This window comes from Papilio polytes, unplaced genomic scaffold (assembly GCF_000836215.1).
Source record: "Papilio polytes unplaced genomic scaffold, Ppol_1.0 DF823621.1, whole genome shotgun sequence".
Lineage (NCBI taxonomy): Eukaryota > Metazoa > Arthropoda > Insecta > Lepidoptera > Papilionidae > Papilio > Papilio polytes.
This window is the reverse complement of record NW_013525583.1, coordinates 448,602-468,523: the sequence shown is the minus strand read 5'-3', so window position 1 is coordinate 468,523 and position 19,922 is coordinate 448,602. Positions and strand designations below refer to the sequence as shown.

General features: G+C 33.8%; 1 protein-coding gene across 2 annotated transcripts in view; it reads right to left on the bottom strand.

Annotated features, from left to right (window-relative positions):
- LOC106104497 (hypoxia-inducible factor 1-alpha-like) overlaps window positions 1-19,922 on the bottom strand; it is a 51,198-nt gene that overhangs the window by 1,872 nt on the left and 29,404 nt on the right. For both annotated transcript variants that reach the window (XM_013284570.1, XM_013284571.1), the window contains exons 3-8: window positions 10,303-10,457; window positions 7,709-7,896; window positions 7,134-7,302; window positions 5,700-5,931; window positions 4,963-5,228; window positions 22-1,609 (exon numbers count right to left, since the gene is read on the bottom strand). In XM_013284570.1, the coding sequence (XP_013140024.1) occupies window positions 22-1,609; window positions 4,963-5,228; window positions 5,700-5,931; window positions 7,134-7,302; window positions 7,709-7,896; window positions 10,303-10,457 (2,598 nt within the window). The remainder of the gene's footprint in view (window positions 1-21; window positions 1,610-4,962; window positions 5,229-5,699; window positions 5,932-7,133; window positions 7,303-7,708; window positions 7,897-10,302; window positions 10,458-19,922) is intronic.

Below are 19,922 nucleotides of genomic sequence, written 5' to 3'. Positions count from 1 at the left end.
TAAAAAAAAAAGTAAATTTACCTCCTAAGCATTCCATTAATTCTTCTTGCGTTGTGTTCGCGGGTTGCGGTATATTTATATCTTGAAAGTATTTCGAAGTATCGATACTGTCAAGGTATTGACTGGTACTCGGAAATGATATGGTTTCAGTGGTATAATTCTGTTCACACGAACTTCCAACGGGTTCTTCAGTACAGGGTTCTGTTTGATAAAAGCGTCCCATATAAGTTGGGAAAGCCTGTTGCCAAAAGGGATCGACTGGATATTGGATATGTGGTATATGTGAATGTGGTATAGGATAATTCGGTGTAAATGAAGGTACACCATAATTCGGATAAGGTGATGGTGGTATAGGATAATTCGGCACAGGGAAAGGGGAGGTAGAATAATTTTGGACATGTGAGGCAGGTATACGTAAATATGGTACATCTGAAGGTATGTAATAATTTTGTACAGGTGTAGGTTGCATAGATAGAGGTTGTAGAGGTTGAGGTTGCATAGGTGGAGGTTGCATAGGTGGAGGTTGCATAGGTGGAGGTTGCATAGGTGGAGGTTGCATAGGTGGAGGTTGCATAGGTGGAGGTTGTATAGGTGAAGGTAATACAGGTGTTCTCGAAGGAGGCGGCTGAATTTCTTCTGGACAATTTTGTGGGTACCCATAATCTGGATAATACGTAGGTGGAATGTTTGGACGAACATCACTCGTTGTACGATAGTCATTATCTCTATTACTGCTAGGAAGCGCCGATGTATCTGATGTGCTACCACTGCCCGGATCTCTAGGAGCCGAACTATTTGACTCCTCCATATTTCTCGCTGATGGCGCTTCGTGTGATTGCAGAAGAGTGCTGGTATCTGTAGACTGTCTATTTGTATCAACGTTTGGCGTCGGACTCAATGGTTGGATGTAACGATGCTCTTCTAAAAATTCACTAGGACTGTTACAAAACTTACGGCTTACAATTGCTGGAATCATAAGCGCGTAAGTTTTGATACTATCTTTCATAGTATTCGAAACTTGCGCATGATTCTCAGTTTTGTAATCCGATTCGTTATCATAAAGTCGTCGTAGTAGAAGAGGATCGATAGGCCTCTGTAAGCTTGATGGTCCAGCTTGAGGCGATATTTCAGTTGTCGTCCCAGGAATTAGGTCAGGATAAAAGCCGAATGGTTCTATGTTATGGGAAGTGGGAGTATCCGGTATAAGTGGTTCTATATTTTGAGAAGTGGAGGTATCTGGTTTAGGTTGTTCATTATTTGATGTTCGGGATGTGGAATCTGAATGTGATTTTTTAGGTTTTTTAGGTTTATCAGGACCGGATTTTTCTTTTTTTGGTGGACGTTTAGACATTTTTAGTTTTTTATATCTTAAATACTCAGAACTATACTTAAAACATTCAATAACATTATATATTTTATCAATAGCATGAAAAATTCTCTCTTTTTTAGGAGGTATTATAGAAAGTCGATACGGTGATCGCTCTTCTTGGAATGGAGAGTTTGATTGAGTTGTATCAGGACTGGGAGACGGTAAGTTGGTTACTAAATGTAGGATAACTTTCTGCAATTGTCGAGGATCTTCAACAGGTAGGCCTTGGGAGCCGTAAACCTGCAACAAAAAAAAAAATTGTACATAACTCTCGAATAGTCATAATTTCTACCAGAAACCATTTAATTTATTTAAAATCATTATTTTTTATTTTAGCTATGATATGTACACGTACGTACGAGTATGAAGCAATGTTTGTAGCGAGAAGCGTAATTTACGATTGCACTCGGTAGGTGGCGCTGCGATCGTTTTTTTTTAATTTAATTTGATAAAGCTATACTCAAAATTAGAAGTAGTAAAAAAATGATACTTTAATATATTTCAATATTTTAATGAAATTAAAAAAAAAAGTACGATGTTTAACACATATTTACACGTTTGAATAAGACTTCTAAAAAAAAAACAAAAAAATAACGATAGTACAAAGAAGCAAGACTAATAAACTATGGCTTAAGATTTGACACTTTAAAATATTTAACTATAAGCATTTTTTATAATTATTTATTAAGATGATTAAAAAGTAATAACAAACCTGTTGAAGACCACCAACACCATTATTTTCACATTTTTAGAGTCTATACATCGCTTTTAATAAATATTTCAACACCTCTTAAAAATTTAATTAAAAATAGACCGCAATTAAATAATAACAGTAAATATTTAAGTACAAAGATAAAAATTAAACAGTACAAATTTACACCCCCTTTTACTTAATTTGTATAAGTTTATGTAATTCAATAAACATACAAATTTTCTTCTTAAAGCAAAGGAAAGACAAAATATGAAAACACATTTTAATTTAATTAACTTGAATAAAATAATTAATGGAAAATATACCACACCTAATGTAAGCTTATGCACTTATGAAAAACTGCCTAAGTTTTTAACTCCCGATCGGCAAAAGGCACGTATTTCTCCCTTGGACGCTGTAGCGAGACTGGCACCGAACACGACCGTTACAGGACTACTCTACAGCTTCGTACTAGATTCATAACTACGCAGATACATATATTACATCTGTTCCTATTTCACTCCGGGAAAACGTAACCCCTTAAGACTTTAGAACATTTTAAACCTTCTCTACAATACTTTTAGGGTCGTGTTTACTATGTCATTGTATCGTGTTTGACGTCAACGCTTATTCAAGTTGTGTGCGTCTGAAATGAGTGAAACTTCACACAGGTAAGTCTTAGTAATTATATTTGAACTATTTTTCTATATTGTTTAAAAAATTGGAGTTTCTTTTTTAATAACTACTTTTTATTACGTGCACATGATATATTATTTACACTTATCAAAATTTTTTTCATTTTTTTTCTTGATGTCTTTAAGTCTCTGTCTGTTTGTTCGGGATAATCTCCGAAACGGCTGGGCCGATTTCGACCGGACTCTCACTGAAGGGTAGCTGACATAGATAGACATGTTATAGACTACTTTTTATTTTAATATTTCGTGGATGAAGTCGCGGGTAACAACTAGTTTTTAAATATGTCTACAGGTGGATGAATTTTGCGAGGAAATATTCCTAACGTCATCGATGAAATGTGTATTAGAAATTGTTCAGCTTAAGTTTACAAGTTCTAAGTTAGTTAATTAACTATAACGAATACTTTAGTACATATTCATTGCAACCTTAAATATTCTAACCTAACCTAACTTAACTATTAATTTAAGTGGTGTAACTTGAATGCGAAATATTGTTTTAATTAGTTACGCAACACAAAATTTCTGAAAGTGCAACACCGTGTATCATCTATTTACATAGATCTCTTAATTTTATAAAAGCAAACTTTTTTAACTTTTTTTACATCCTCGTTTGGATACCTCACGGTGCAGGTGAGTTTTAGCGACGGTCCCGGCTACGCTGTACAATCAAATTACATAGAAAAATTGATGATGCATTCACCGATCTTTGATAAGTTCGTATTGAAATTGTACAATGTTTTATTACCGTATTATTTTATAATCGTGTAAAAAAAAGGTAAACCTACGTTTTTCCCGCGTACATAAGTTAATTTTCTATTAACAAGATCGATCCGACAGTTTCGGGATTAATGGAAACAAATGCGAATTACCCAATAGACTGATACACCGGCAGAAAAAAAATGAATTGTACATTTATTGTAAGAAATCGGTCACAAATAAAAAAAATCTTTGATAATGACTTATGATAGAATTTCGACAAAGGGATGACTTACATTTACTTTAATTAAGTTATTTTTTTAATAAAAAAAATATAAAACATAAATACTAAATTCGATACGAATAGATAAACGGAACAGAACGTGTATCAGAAGATGCAGCGGGAAGTTTGCCCTACTTGGATGAACTTAGTTGAACTTAAGCCAAGCGTAAGTTTATTAGCTTTGGGGTTGGCGAGGACTCGGAAAGAATACAACGCCCACTCAGAATTCCGGAATTTAGGGGTGGATACTTAAGAGTACCCGCCTTTCGTTTCTGTCTTGTGCTTAGAATACCAGATTTTGGCAATTATGTCGATATATATATTTTTTGGAAATAGTGACAAAATTAAGGGGTTTCGTTAGGGATTTTGTTACAATTTACGTTAAGGATAATGGTTCAACATTTTGTATTGTCATTTATAGTTAGTTTGAAATTATAAAAATTTAATCAAATTCAAAGCTTGCAAAATTTAATTTGTAAATTGGTGTTTTTTAATAAAGTACTGTTCGCAGTACTCATTACGTACATTGGAGTTGTTTTATTATTATAACTAAATAAAAACGCCAACGTCCTTCGCGAGAGTCGGGTCCTCACCGCTAAATAAATATTCGACGCACAAAGGGTTACCAAAAACTGTATTCATAATAATCGGTTTTACTGTCAATTTTCATGAGTTATGGCAGGTTTCCGAGCTACTACATTCGTTAATGTATTGCTGCGATAACTTCATAAAATTAGTTTCCGAACTAACTTAAGTTTTACACCGTTGAAACTTAGATCAACCTAACGCTAATAAGTCCCTAGGTAACGATTAAATAAATGGAATATTCAGCAACCCAGTATTAGTTATTTAACTAATGCTGGGTTGCTGAATATTCCATTTATACCATATTTACATCCGCATATTTATGCGGCTTAGTTTGAGACTCTTTTTTTCAATTGTTTGTTCAGTCTCTTAACTATACAATCTTACGTTATTAAAAAAAACAAATTTGAATTTTTTTTTAAACTGGGGTTAACGATCAGTAAACCTTTCTGTTTACCTAAACCTAAAATTCCCATAGACAACCGTTAAATGCGATTACTATATTATCCGCATGCCCGAGGCTGCAGTTAAATTGTGAAAATAAGCCATTCTAGCACCGAATAATATACATTTTATAAAAAAAATTATAACCTTAGCTGTACTTCAGCCACGACACATTTAAATGATCTACCTATTAAAGTACCTCTGGATCATCATCGTCATCATCATCATCCTCCGGTGGTGTTTCATCGCTATTGTTCACCAACATATTATATTTCTTCTTCATTTCCATGTTAAGTTGCTTGCCTTCCACTTTGTCAACCACTCTATTGATGCAAACGAAACTCGTTACCGCCCCAGTATCCTTGTCGACTTCTAAATAGCCTTTGGTACGCATGTAAACGAATTTTCCACATTTTGTCATCAAACGATAACAAGATTCCCCCGACAAACGATGCTGGTCGTACACTGAAAGGGAAAAAGAAAATTATAATAGCTACGAGTAGCATGTTCAAACAAAAAACTTTAATTGGGAAGGAAAGGTTCAATAAAAATGAAAAACAAGTTTTTAGAGACACGCATACTATTGTATCAAATATAGCAAAAAATATCAACACATTCGATCGGAAGAGTGCCATCATAAATAAAACTACATAAGACCAAGAGCTTAAAAATTATCAAACATGCAGTACTTATGGCCGAATACTAAAACGAGATTTATGCAACAGTGTCTTATATAAAGAGACCATGCTTAAACACTAAATTCCGTTAAAATTTTGTCGTCTGTCACATTGTAGACCACGCTTACGAATCAAAGTGTTTTAATGCACAGTTTAACTGAATAGTTCGACCTTTCAGTTGGAAAAAGCTTCTGTAGCAGACTATGATTTGTTCCAGTATTCGACCGTTATAAAAAGGTAACATGTAAGTAATACTTACTTTCTCTCAACGCTACTATAACCCATCGGACGTCATCCCGATGCATGAAGTTCATTGCGTTGACTCCTTTGACTTCGTTTGCCATATAGCCTGTAGCGATGGATATTCTAGAATCGCAGCTTATGATCTCGCCGTCTATAGAATGCCGCGTGCGATACTCCATAAGGCATGAATCTAGTTTACTCTCTGTTTCAAATGTTTCATACGTAGGTTGCACAAGGCCGACAAACACCTGGAACATACAGAAAGTCAGAAAAAAATAAACTAACATCTCCGTTCTCTCCATCTTTCTATTTCTGCGGAGATGAAAATGTTATATGTTAATCAGACTGATCATAAGTGAAGCTAGGAGCGATGAATCGCATGTAACAAGGAGAACGTTAGTTATGAGAGTGGAAGGGTACACATCCATCTCTAGGTTTACATCTACCACCGGGTAGAGGTAGTCTTAGAAAGAGATTGATGGATTGCGTGAAAGGTGACATAATCAAGAAGTGAGTGATGACTGAGATGACGTATGATAGAGTTATGTGGAGGACAAAAACCAATTGTACCAGGGAGTAGGATAAGGAGGAAGATGATGAGACATCATAGGTGAGAGATATTTTTGAGTCTGTTCGCTTTTCGCTTTTTTTTCTTAAGAAATACAGCTTCGAAACTCCTGTAATAGGTAAGTGCAAAGAAAGGTGCTTTGTCTTAATTCAAGGTGTCATAGACGGCACAAATTCCCAACTTATCCGATAACAATCTCACCAAAGGTAATGTTTCAAACTACTCGTATTAAATGTGATTCATTTATTACTTCACGTTTCTTTTATTATATTATTTTATGATAAAAGAGCATCTTTCTATTTGACATATCTTTGACATCAATAGATAGAACATTCTATTAACGATGTTCTATTTACTCAAACATGTAAAATGCTATCCTTTCCTTACAAAGCTGCCTTTGTGCTTTTCACATTGACATTCTATTACCACAAAGACTTCGCGTAATAACATCTTTTCTCTAGGATATAACTTTGTTATCATTTTCCTTTTTAATTAACTGTCTAACTACGAGTAGACTGTTATTAAGCCACTAAAAGATTTTTTTAGTCTTAAATTGACAAAGGTACAAATATTCTCGAAAAATGTTGTTTGTGAAAATGACTATTGAAAAACATCTCTCCTAACGAAGATCCAAAAAGTATTTACACTTTTAAATCTATCTATTTATTTTATAACTTTCGAAAAAATCTTGAAAAAAGATGTATATTTATCTGTACTAATAATAATAAAGTTTGAACCAACTATCTAATTCGATAGGGGAAAAATTTGATTTTTATACCTTAAATAAGAACAGAACAATGTAGGGATTGCTCGTACATAATTCCACAGTAACACCGGAGATCAGGATCTTGGAATTCAATCTCTCGTGGAGATGACACTTACCGCATCGTTTCCGCTCGTAGACCAGTTCGGGCATCTTGATCTAAGACGTCTCAATATTTGATTATGGCGACTGTTGTTCATACTCGCTCTGTCTGATTTCCTGAACGATCCTTGAATATGACAGTTGACGTATTTGTGTGGCTGGGAGCGTTGACCATTCTTTTTGAACCTGTTAAATTTGAATGTCATAGTTGTTATTATCTCTTAACAATTTTTACTCGCTACAAATTTAATTCAATATTTTCGCTGTCGATAAAAGATATATAAATAATACAGGTTATGTCAAGGGAGAATAGAATTCAGTAATTACATAAACAGTGGCATCGCTAGCAAAGTTAAGTATGGCTAACCATATTAGAGACCATCGCGAAGTAAAATTGCGTTTTACAAATTTCAAGCCCCAACATTTCGCTCAGCTCTGATCTACACTACTACATCAAAATTCACCCTACTGAAAATGCAATTCACAATTTATACCAGATTGGTGCCGTGTAATTACTTTTACCAAAACTTACAAAATAAATATAACCTCCGCAAATTTTTTGTCTCTTTACAAAGAAACACATTTATGTTACCTGACATTAAAACTTCTCCGTTCATTTGCGAGGGCTTCTGCGACTTTTTCTTTAGACTCCATGTCATCGGGAAAAAGTATTTCGTCATTAGACCCCACGAGGAAGCTTTTTGGCATTAACTGGTTCAACATCATTTGTTGATCCTCTTCATGGATGATATTTATAATATTATGACCGATTAGGTCCAACTGTAAAAAAAGCATCATCATTATTGCTGCGTTTCGATTATTTATCAATAGTTTTGTCCGCATCAATCATCATCACCATCACCATCATCATCACCACCATCACCATCATTATCATCAGCCTTTATATGCCCTTTATCCTCCCCAAACCTCCCACAGATTGCGGAACATCGTCATTATAGGAAAAAATCAGCAGGCTTTGTAACTCCCTTTCGAAGCTATAATTTAATAGAATTGTATCGGTCAATATCGGTCCAGCCATTTTAGATTATTCAGAACAAAGGCGTATTTGTATATAGCCAGGTAAAGAATTTGAAACTGTTTTTTTTGTTATAAAGATTGCATCATGGACCTATTTTTTTTTTTTGATATTACATTATTTATTAAACGTATCGATTCTTGCGTTTCAATTATATTATTTATCATTACAATCATGGTATCGTTGTAGATAACTAGCTTTCGCCCGCGACTCCGTCCGCATGGATTTATAAAAAAAAAAGTAAGTATCCTATGTGTTCTTCCAGACTATCCTCCACATCCATGCCAAAATTCACCGAAATCCGTTCAGCCCTTTAGGATACATACTCTAACAAACATCCATCCACCTAAACATTCGCATTTATAATATGACTAAGATAATTGTTGCGTTACAAAACAAAACATTTGGTACAATTGATTTTTCAGGTGAAAATGAAAATGTTCTAATTGACTCTTTTACTCTTTTCATCTTATTTCTGTTTTATAGCATTTGATGGAATTGTATTTGCTTTGTAAACTTTTAATAATGTTCATACGACGAACTTCAATCAGCTTTGTCAATAGCTCAAACGTTCAATTTCGTTCAATTTACTTTGTTCGTTTACAAAGTTTTATTTGTTACACGGTACAAAAGTGCCCACAGTTTGATTGGACCTCTAACGGACAATAAACGTTTTCTACGAAACTAAAGGTCGCTGTGCACGGACTAGTTAAATCAATCAGCGTTGGTGATTACTTACTACTCGGTATTCGCCATATACGGACCTTATTTGTGTACTAAAAATGCTGTTGACCTGAAGCCGAAAGTATTAAATTGTCCAAACCAACTGCTCCATGTCGACTATGAATATAAGCCCCAAGTGAAGTATGGAACATTAATATTTGCTTCCCTTATCAGGTAAAGTAGTTGAAGTACACATATAGACAACGTATTACCATTAGCTTTATTTAAAATTACAAGATGTTTATTTATAATTTTTGAAAGGTTTTATTTTTATTTCACTTTCATATTTTGCGCGTAACATTGCAAGCTATCATCAAAATTATTACATTTGTTACTAATTATTTTACCGACCACTTTCAGATCCTGCGGGGTCCTTCTTCAGGGCAAGTGTTACTAGGGTCGTCAGTGCGAGGTGCGACGCGACCGCGAAACTACCCCAGTAACACTCGCCCTGAAGAAGGACCCGCGCAGGTTCTGAAACGGTCAGTACCGCCAACGAAAAAATAGACGTGTGTACCCCTTAAAATAATTATAGTGTGTCTAAATAAGATAGATTATAGATTAGATTGATAAATAACGCATATGAAGTATCGAATTCAATTTGTATGAAGCCAAATGCCGTACTTTATAAACAGGTATCATAGTGACGAAACTAACAAATATAGCGAACAATTTTGAGCTATCGATATTCGCTATAAATAATTATCGAACTTAACTAAAATTATTATTTTCTTACTCACTAATTTAGAGGACAATTCTAGTATTGATAATAGAGTAGAGAATTTAGCGGTTACAGAAATAATAGCAAAATCCAATTCGATTACGTACGGCTGTAGTAGTGATAAACATTTATTCACTCTCATTATTTGTTATGGTCATTATTAATTTATGAAAACAGTGTTTTTTTATTTCATAAGTTATAACTATAAATCTATCGATACCAACTTTTATAAGAACAAAAATTGAAAATCGATAAGATTCATGACTGATTTTACACAACCCATCCCTACAAACTTGAAAAGAATTGACAAACTAATCTAAATTATTTGGACACACTAAAGTTACAAAAATGTCTTACGAAAGTTCAAATAATTTTAATGTAATTATTGTTTGAAAAGTTTCTACGAGTATTAATGCATCGTATATGCATTGCTGAATATGCACCAGTCGAGTTTCACTTTGATTAAGGTAGGATCAAATTTTAGTAACCACACTGGGCTTGAGCAACGCAACACCAAATGTACGTAAGTTATCTGATACTAAAATTATAGCAGATTTGGAATTTAGTACTAATAATATGGAAAACATGGGCAAAGGCCTTCTAACAGTGGACAGATAAAGTTTGAATTTTTTTTTTATCTACTTATCAAAGTTTGGTAGACAAGCTAATATAGTGGTATCAAAAATAACAATTTATACAAACTTACCTCAGTATATCCAATATATTTCTGGATGTTTGGAGAAACAACCACAACCAAGCCTTTATACGTTGTAGTTATTATGAATCCGTTCAGAAAAGACATCAAAGCTTCAATCGATGATTCCCCGAACTGATTCGGTGAATTTATAGAGTCGCCAAACACTGTGAACAAAATTCTCACTCAGTAAGGAACTACGGAAAGAGTAAATTGCGCTCGCGTCTACGTGGTGCGGAATTAAAAAATAAAGTAGCCTATGTGTTCTTCTAGATTATCCTCTACATTAATGCCAAATTACATCGATATTCGTTCAGCCGTGTAGACTACAAACTCTAAAAAACAGCCATCCAACCATCTACTTTCAAATTTATAACATTAGTAAAAAGTAAAATGGATTAGGTATATGTCAACGATTGTCGAAATCCCACCAGTTTCAAAAACGTTGTTCGATTTTTTGTCAACTTTTGAACCCTAAATTTAATTTCAGCCTTTGTGCTCCCCGCCAGTTCTACCGCACACCCCATGAGAGGGAAGGGTGTCGCGGAAAACGTTTGGTTTTTTATGAACTACATGTTGCCTATAACTGTAAAGTATTTTAAAAATACATAGAGATTTTCCAGAGGACCGTTTTAAAGACTAACCGGAATAAATACGGGGAGAGACAAACATTTTGCAAATTGTTCTTTTGTATGTTATACTTCTTAAATACCAAGCCTAGAGGTTCTTATGGATCCATTAGTAAGTATATCACGATATGTTTCGATTGGAAATTAATTCAATCAGTTCTTAAAAAATAACAAGCAAGAAGATTGGTGTTTTCAAGAAACTTTATAAATTATATTATTTATATATTACAAGGAATTGATATTTTGACCTAAAATCAAACCCGATTGATAGTACTTGTTTACGCAATTCGGATTTATTTTCCGCACGTGTATTGATTTTAGGGTCGCCTTGAAGGTTACGAAAATAAATATGACAAATAAATGTAGTACATTTTATGCCTAACGATACTTAAAATATGTATATTGTACTAACTTTCACCCGCGACTCTGTCCGTGTGGAAAAAAATAAATTGAGTAGCTTATGTGTTCTTCCAGACTGTCTACGTCGATGCCAAATTTTATCGAAATCCGTTCAGGCGTTGAGGCTACAAACTCTAACAAAACTTTCGCATTTATAATATTAGTATGAAAAATATGAATGATGTAGTTTATATTAAAATAAGACACTGTTTAGTTAAACATGTGTTTTTACTCTTTGACCGCCGCTGACTGATATTAAGACCGTCAACGTAGATATATGTTTCACTAAAAATATGTAACAGGACTCTGCATTCGTAAAAGTTCTTTATTTTTTATTGCTTAAGATCGCATTTCGCTTGCCTACCCGACCCCATCCAACCTGTAATTGCCGAAAATTTGCGCCGTACTCTCGAGTCACGGTATGAAAGGGTTGACGTATGTTTAAACTATATTGTTATTGAACCACTGTCTACTTTGTTTTATTAAAACCCATAACTTTGGGTCAACGTTGATTGGAATATAATTATATCAAGAAGTGGTGCTACGCTGTTGTCGACGCTAAGCCTGTAGCCCATTGTTGACGATCTAATTTTGTTTTCATTTATCTTATAAAAATCGTTTTAGTTATAATAATAAAAAACTTTTTATTTTATTGTTTGAATTAATTAGTGTTAAGTTGACCTAAGCTTCAACGGAGTAAAACTCTAGTTACGTAATTCATAAAGATATTGAACCAAAAGCACTAACAAACGATTAAATGTAGCTGGAAAACCGGCCATTAGGACGGTAGACTATAATTATTATAACACAATACTTTTCAAAACCATAGACAGGTTTAAACACAAATAAAATCTTTTATCGGAAAAATACATCAATACAAAAATGTTTAATTAGTGTACTTCGCACGGCTGACAGATTTTGTAACATTATTAAGGCCCGGAGGGATAGTTTGTGTATTGGTAGTACAGGGTGAGGACACATCCTCACACCCTTGCCCCAACCAACAGCGCCCTCTGTGGCGGTTACAGTCAACATCTGTTTGATCTTTTTACATTTTTATTAACAGCTTAAAAAAGAAATGACAACTAACATTTTGCTGCTTAAAAGATATTAGACATTCGAAATTAATTAGATGCCAGTTAGTTTGATACTGCTTTATTTTCAAATGATAAGAAATAATAACCAATTAATGTAAGCCTTAATTCGTAAACAAAAGTTGGCTTTTTCACTTTTTAATTCTTAATCAAGTAGCATTTTGCATTTCTTCGCCCCATTAATTTTATCTGTATCACATTTTACATTCACCCCTTTGCAGAATTTTCTTAAAAAGGGGTACAAATCACTTCACTTATTAGTATAATAGGGATGTTAGTACTTTTTGACAGCGCTTATTGATTGAAACTTGAAAGAAAACATATTTATGTATCATTTTTTATTAAGTTGTTTAGTACGTTTCAAAGAATTTCCATCGCTGTTTTCTTTAAAGAAAATTAACTGAAGAATATAAGAAATAAATAAGTAATAGTTCTAGTAATCGACAGTCGGTCATAATTTTTTTTATTAAAGCTTTCGTTTAACCTCACTTCTACAAATTAATTTTAAATGTATCAAATTTCACATTCTACAGTCTCTGTTTACGAATTCATATGTTAATATATCATTATAAAAATTACAAAAGATTTTACCAATTCTTGCATAATTATAAATTTCTCTTACTACTCCTATAATAAATAATAAATTAAGAACTCCTTTGGTAGCCGTAGACGTACGACACAATTGACAAATAAGGTTGTCACAGTGAAACGGGAAGGAAGTAGCTAGTGTTGACAAACCTCACTAATTCCCGGCGGCGGCGGCGTCGGCGGGACGTAACGGTTCACTGACTTTCCTGTATAGAGGACTTTGGCACCTCTTGACTTAATATACCTTGATTTATACCAAGACTGGTGATTTAACATCTTGAGCTAATTAAATAAAAATAAATATGTATTCTCTACGGTATTTTTAAAATTAAGGTAAAATAAAAAATGAAAAAGGTCTTTTTCCATCAACAAATTATACGAAAACAAAACAATGCTGAGTACTTTCCATCAAATTACCCTTAAAGAGTATAAGATATTACCTTTTTAAAGAACAAGCTTAGAGCGATCTCTAAGCTTCTTATGAATTAATTAGTGCAATTAACTCCTAATTGGCTTCAGCTATAATCCTCTTTGATATTTTACAATAAATGCAACTTTAAAAGCGTCGATGGTTCAGGAGTTTAAGCACTTGTACTCTATAGGTATTCTACAGAACTCGTTATTTACAGGTGTGGGTTCGAATCCCGCCATGTACCAATGTGATTTTCTAATTTCAAATTTCATATGTAACAGAAATTGCCCGACGTTCTGATGGTAAACTGATGATGGATGGTAAAGGAAAACATCGTGATGCAACCTTGCGCATATCATTGAACAATTTTAAACGTACATATGTGTGAAGTCAACCAACAAGCAATGGTGGGACAGCGTTGTTGACTAAGGGATAGTCACTCCCTAGGGTAGTCTCTGAGCCCCACAGCTGGTGATGATGATGTTTTTTTTTACTTACAAAATGGTAATGTTTTAAAGTTAAGTAGTAAGTTAACTGAGTGGCGGAAAATAAACTTAAAATAAAACTGCACAGTTTTGTAATTAAACAATAATGAAAAATTTTAGTATCGTAGTTAATACGCCACTGAATAAATACATGTGAATAAGAATAATGAATACAAAGAGCTGAAATATTAAAATAGACATTGGTCTCCTAAAAACTTCAACAAAAGATTTATCGATCGACAGGCGTGATCGATATGATAATTAGTTTCAGACAAATCGACAAACGTGCCAACGTAATATAATTGCCTGCTATTGCTGGTAAACAAAACTATCTTGTGCTAAATCTAGACGAGTATATAATACGCACCGTTTCAGTCAACAAGCTCTTAAACGTATGACGTTTATAACAAGAATGCAGACAACGCTAACGCTGAGTTTCCAAATTCAATGCACTTAAATAAAAACATACTGTTATCCCTCTCATCCTTATAGAAATAAAGAGAGACAACAATACATTTTAATACAACTAACTCGGCTACTGAATTTCAAAGTTCAAATTTCCGCTTCAATAAATTGCATAAATGTAAAGACTGTGACGTCAAAACAAGTACTTGGCTATTAACGTGACTGGGCATGAGTGGATACTATTTGTCTTGAAGAGACATTTACAGATTCACCGGGCTTAAGGCAGTCGACCGCAGTTGCTTAGGCTAAAGCTCTTTTAAAAGTAACTAAGCTAGAGATTTCCATCACTAGCCCGAGTTCGGGTTCTAATGTTATAAATTACATATAAAACTGGAGCCACGAGTAAGGCTTGAGTACTTCGGTTCTTGGAATTGGTAATTGCTACGAGGTCGTAGGCCTTGGCGTAGGCGTAACAAAAATGCGTAGCAGAAACTTTATGATTAAATTATGATTATTGAAAAGACTGGATCGCAGATTTCCTTCTCTCCTGATCTTTTATCTCCACCAAACTCTTTTTTACCCTCCTTATCTCACACTTTGTCAAGGTGCCCTCTAACGTTATTGAAACTGTGATAAGTTGAGTAGGAGTAAACAATTGAGTATGAGTAAACAATCGAACAATTCTCAACAAAACAAAATGTAATTCAATCATAGTATATTTCCCAAGTGTACTGAAAATATTTGTTCGTGATTGAATCGCGTGTAAAGGTCATATCGGAATATTTTCAATGCTATGCTCACGATATTAAAGACATTTCACACGTATTTTATCCCGGTCGGCATCTAGGGCAGCGTTGTTGTTCTATAAAATTCCATACGGTCCTGGACAAAGGGAAGATTCGCACACCGGCTTACTTAAAAAAATATTTTATAAAAACCTTTAACTTTCAATCGATTATTGTTAGCACGTGAAAAATAAAAATGAAAAATATATTTGGCCAGTAACCGTGAATTTAACAGTGGTAGAGCCCGATATAACATCTTCGCACGAATGGGTCGGCTCGCCTGGTGTAATACTACGACCACTCAGAAGACAGTCGAGAAGTGGAAGCGGTTCCGCGTTTCGTCTGATGAGTGTGGTGCCGGAAGCCTAATTTTAGTCCCTCTCCCTCCCCACCCTTTTCTTGAGAGGAAAGGATGGGAAGGAAAAGTGGATTTGACGAGGGCGGGAACGCATAGGAAGAGAAAATGTCCGCTTTATGTGCGTCTTCTCCTCCGTCAATTAAGGGTAGGCAACGCATCTGCAATTGTGGATATATATGGGCAGCGGTCGCTTTCCATTTCGGTGGATTCAGGTGTCCCTTGCCCGTTTATAAAAAAAAAATCTTGTTAAAATTCAGTATAAAGGCTTCTATAAAAAAAAAATTTTGTTTTAGATATTATGACTACGGAACTTCACGTTATCGAGTTAAAAAAGGTAATAAAAAAGCTAAACATGACCCGCTAGCCCAGTAACCTGAACATTTCATTTGCGAATTAACTTTGAACTAATTTTACTTCATGCTACTTTTACATCTTAACCCAGTAATAAGTTCTCCGCATTTTGATCGGATGTCGATGTTAGCTAACGGTAATTTAGTTTATCTTGAATCGAATTAAGAGTGGGTTGGAAGGATTTTCACCGGAAGTAGCGTCCACGGCACGAGTAGTCGCAGTAATTACTTTAGATGGTACTTTAGTAGAAAATTCCTTAAAATCACAAACTATTTTAGTTTTACATTTTATTTAAGTTTTTCGTACCGCGTTATTACTTACCGAAGGTTTTCATTGCTGTTGAAGATCGAACTATGTATAAAACCGTAAGAAATCAGGTCGACTTACTAATCAGAAAAAACATCATTAAGTCGTAAACAAAATAAAAGGCAAGTTCCTGAGCGTAGGCGATTCGACGGAGGAAATTTATAATCTAAAATAGATTTCAAATTAGGTTATCTTCTAAAAATTGTCACAATCAATATTTCCCTTTGAATAAAATTGTTTGATTTTGTCAGGATTACCTCAGTGAAAGATTATGTTATCTCTGTTTTATTAATTTGAATGAGAGGGATATGCTTTGAATGCAACCAAAAAAAAATCACATACATTCCTACAAGTATATGAGCCGCTATAGAAAACTTAATACGATTGTAACATTTGAAGGTTCATAGTGCATCATGAAACTCAAAATCTTATGAAACAAAGAGCAAAATTAGTTTTAATCGCTTTAAGAGACACATAAAGGAGGTATTCACTTGCACGTCCTTAGTATTTCCACTTCCTTACCGGGGAAATATTATTTTAAAATAGATAGAAAAAAACTATTAGACTTTCCTTCGTAACATATTTTAAAAGTAAAGATTCATGTTGATGTGGAAACGCATTTTTGTTAGGAACAAATACTTTTGTACTTCCAGAGACGTATTACAAATTAGTTCGTATAAACAACTTAGTTATTTCGTCTGTTATTTTCTGAGTAATAATGTAACTTAATAAATACTATTTGAAATACAACACTAATGTATCAAAAAGGTTATGGGATTCTTGACCACGTAGAAAATATGTTGAAATATAATAGTGCATTGTTATCACGGAGAAAGGCAGTCTGTCAAAACGCCATCTCAATTTCATACACAAGGGGCTAATGCACGAACTTATTGTTTATTAGATCCTTTTATCTTTACGGAGACGGGACTCGACCTTTGTAGATTATACGTTACCCTTTTCACCTTTAATTTTAACTAGTTGTTGCTCCCGACTTCGCCGGCGTGAAATTAAAAATAAAATAAACATAGCCTATGTTATGCCCACTGAACACGTAGTTTTTTAATGGTGAAAGAATTTTTTTAAATCGGCTTTTTTGTTTTTGAGTTATTTCAATACAGAAATATAAATCTTTCCTCTTTATAATATTATTGTAGATTTATCCCAGTTTACTTTTAAAACTATACGTCTTTGATAACGACTTATAACGTAGACATTTTCTAACGTACCTATATCATACAAAAAAATCAGATACTTCATAATTCTTCTTAAAAATTGTTGGGACAAAAATACGTATTTTCAAATGTGCTTCTGCAAAGGACACTACCGGAAATGGTCAGGAATATTAGTTCGTATGTTACAGGGGTTGTCAACCTTTTCAGGGCTTCGTCGTGTCGCAACATGCAAAATGAATTCGTGATCCATCCCTTGGGGTGGTTTCAAACACTAAAGCTTTACCGTTAGATACGCACCTATGTACGTGAACCATCGAGATCTAATAAACCTTAAATCTGAATAAAGTATATTTGTTAGAAGCGATATTATTTCTTTCTGAAATAAAGATAAGGAACTTTAAACTTTCGATCGAAAGCTGGAAGGACTAAGCGATAATTGCCACATCTAATTTTAAATTGCTCTACCTTTGAGTTGCTTCGCTGAATACAGCGTGTTGCTAGTTTAAAATAGTTTAAGATATATTCCGTTTCATAGACAAAGGGAAGATTCCTATTTGTATTGACGCCGAATTGAGAAAATTGTATACTATCGTTATTACCCTCATAGAAACGGATTTCGAATCTTGCAACATCTCTCAGCGTTCAATTGTCTAAGATCCTGTGTTCAAGTCGTCCATCTAAAGATTCCTTGAAGTATTCTATAAAATAAATAAGACTCTTACATTTAATATCCCATCCTTTCACGTGGAATTAAATTGTTCTGTAATACAAGTTCCCTGGAAAAATTGCACGGCGTCTTAGTTTGTAGCGTAGAAAATAAAATACTGCTCTTTAAAGATCTTAACTGGCATTCAGGAAAATATTTCATTGGAGTTTTATTAGAATTTTTAGTGACTGGAGCGTAATTATTTTCCTAAGAGTTCCTGCTAAAGACTTATAAAAGTCTTTTCATATTTTAAATTTATTTGTATGTTGTTGTTTTTTTTATTTTAAGTCTGCTCGTGAAATAGAAGGATAATGAAATGGTAAAACATGTACAATCAGCTAAATAAGTGTACATTTAAAAACTTTAGAAACCTTTGTTTTAAAAAATCCACATATTCTATAATACCATTTACTCAAAGTCGGAAGGACGTGAAGTTACGTGCATGCAAATTTTTGAAACGAAAGCATATGCAAGTTTGTGAAGCTTTATAAGTGTTTACATTTATGTAGCTGACTGTACAAGAGTTCTGGTAGTGGAACCTCCCTGCACTAAACGTTTATCACTTCTTGATGACCAAAAATAAACTAGTTTTGTAATTTTATTGTCACTTACAAACACATACCACATGCCTTTAAAAATACATAAAACAATCTTTGACAAGTTGACATATTTAAAAAAATAAAGAAAAAAAAAACGTAAATTTTCTTTTGTAGGATGGAAAGAAATAGAATAAAATAATATTCCATTTCCGCCTCGTATATCTCAGAGAACCTCGAACGTATCTAATTTTTTTTCTAGTCTAAGAGAGCACAAAGGGACTATTGAAAGTGCCTTAGGGCGACTATTCTTGACATTTTCAATTACAATAGCAGTCTACGACTAAGTATTATTTATAAGCAAAGTTAAAGTTAAAGTTTACGCGACAAGGACAAAAATATTTAACGTTAAAATAATAGCGAGTAAATCATTCGGTAAAAACAAAACTTTTATAATGGAGCGTCTACTAGATAAAACTCGATTCTTTGTTCCAGTTAGCTGGAACCACCAATTGAATTATTAAGCATTCAACGTCCGATCAATATTAGAGTCTACTAGTTTTGATTTAGCACGAATGTAAAAAAATACATTAACTACTCAGCTGCGAGGACGCAGACTTCTAACAGTTGAATTGCACAAGCCTTATAAGACTATTCAGTTTTAACTGTCAGTTAGAACAAAGCGTCCGCAGCGTGTTCAACAATATCATTAAACAAATTGTATTGTAATTAGCACCTCTAGCACATCATTATTATCCATTTCATTAAATCTGACAAAACAGATAACACAATGGACTAACATAAATTCTGCGGTGAAATTCACATTTTGAACGTCTCTCAAACTGTTGCTCAATGGATACTTGCCAAGATTATTGCTCCGCTAGACACAAACCTGTTGCATCTAAGGAGTATTGATATCGTAAAAGCTATTGTATTTCGTTGCCAAGAAGTTAACAGACATAACATTTTTTCGGTTACAAATACGGAAATTAAGCAAAAATTAATACAGTTATCGAGTATGATGAACAGATTATTTTGAACTATTTTAATCCTTTACATCAAAGTGTAATCCGCCCATTACCAGATAACAAATATTCAATATTCCTACGGCTCGGTTTGCCACATTTCATTAACAGTACATTATTTGAATAGTATGGTTGTGAATTTTTCATATCCTTTCCATTCGGAAAATGGATATTGCGACAGAATTGATGTCCGTATTTCCGAACATAGGGCTTTAAAATAAATAATTTAAACTTAATTTAATATTCTCGTCACAATCTTTTCATTAAACATCACATTATTCATAAAATATAAATAAATAAATAAATAAATAAATAAATAGGACTTTTATTGCCACAAAAACAAGCTACAAATGAAATCTTACATACATCAACCTTAAA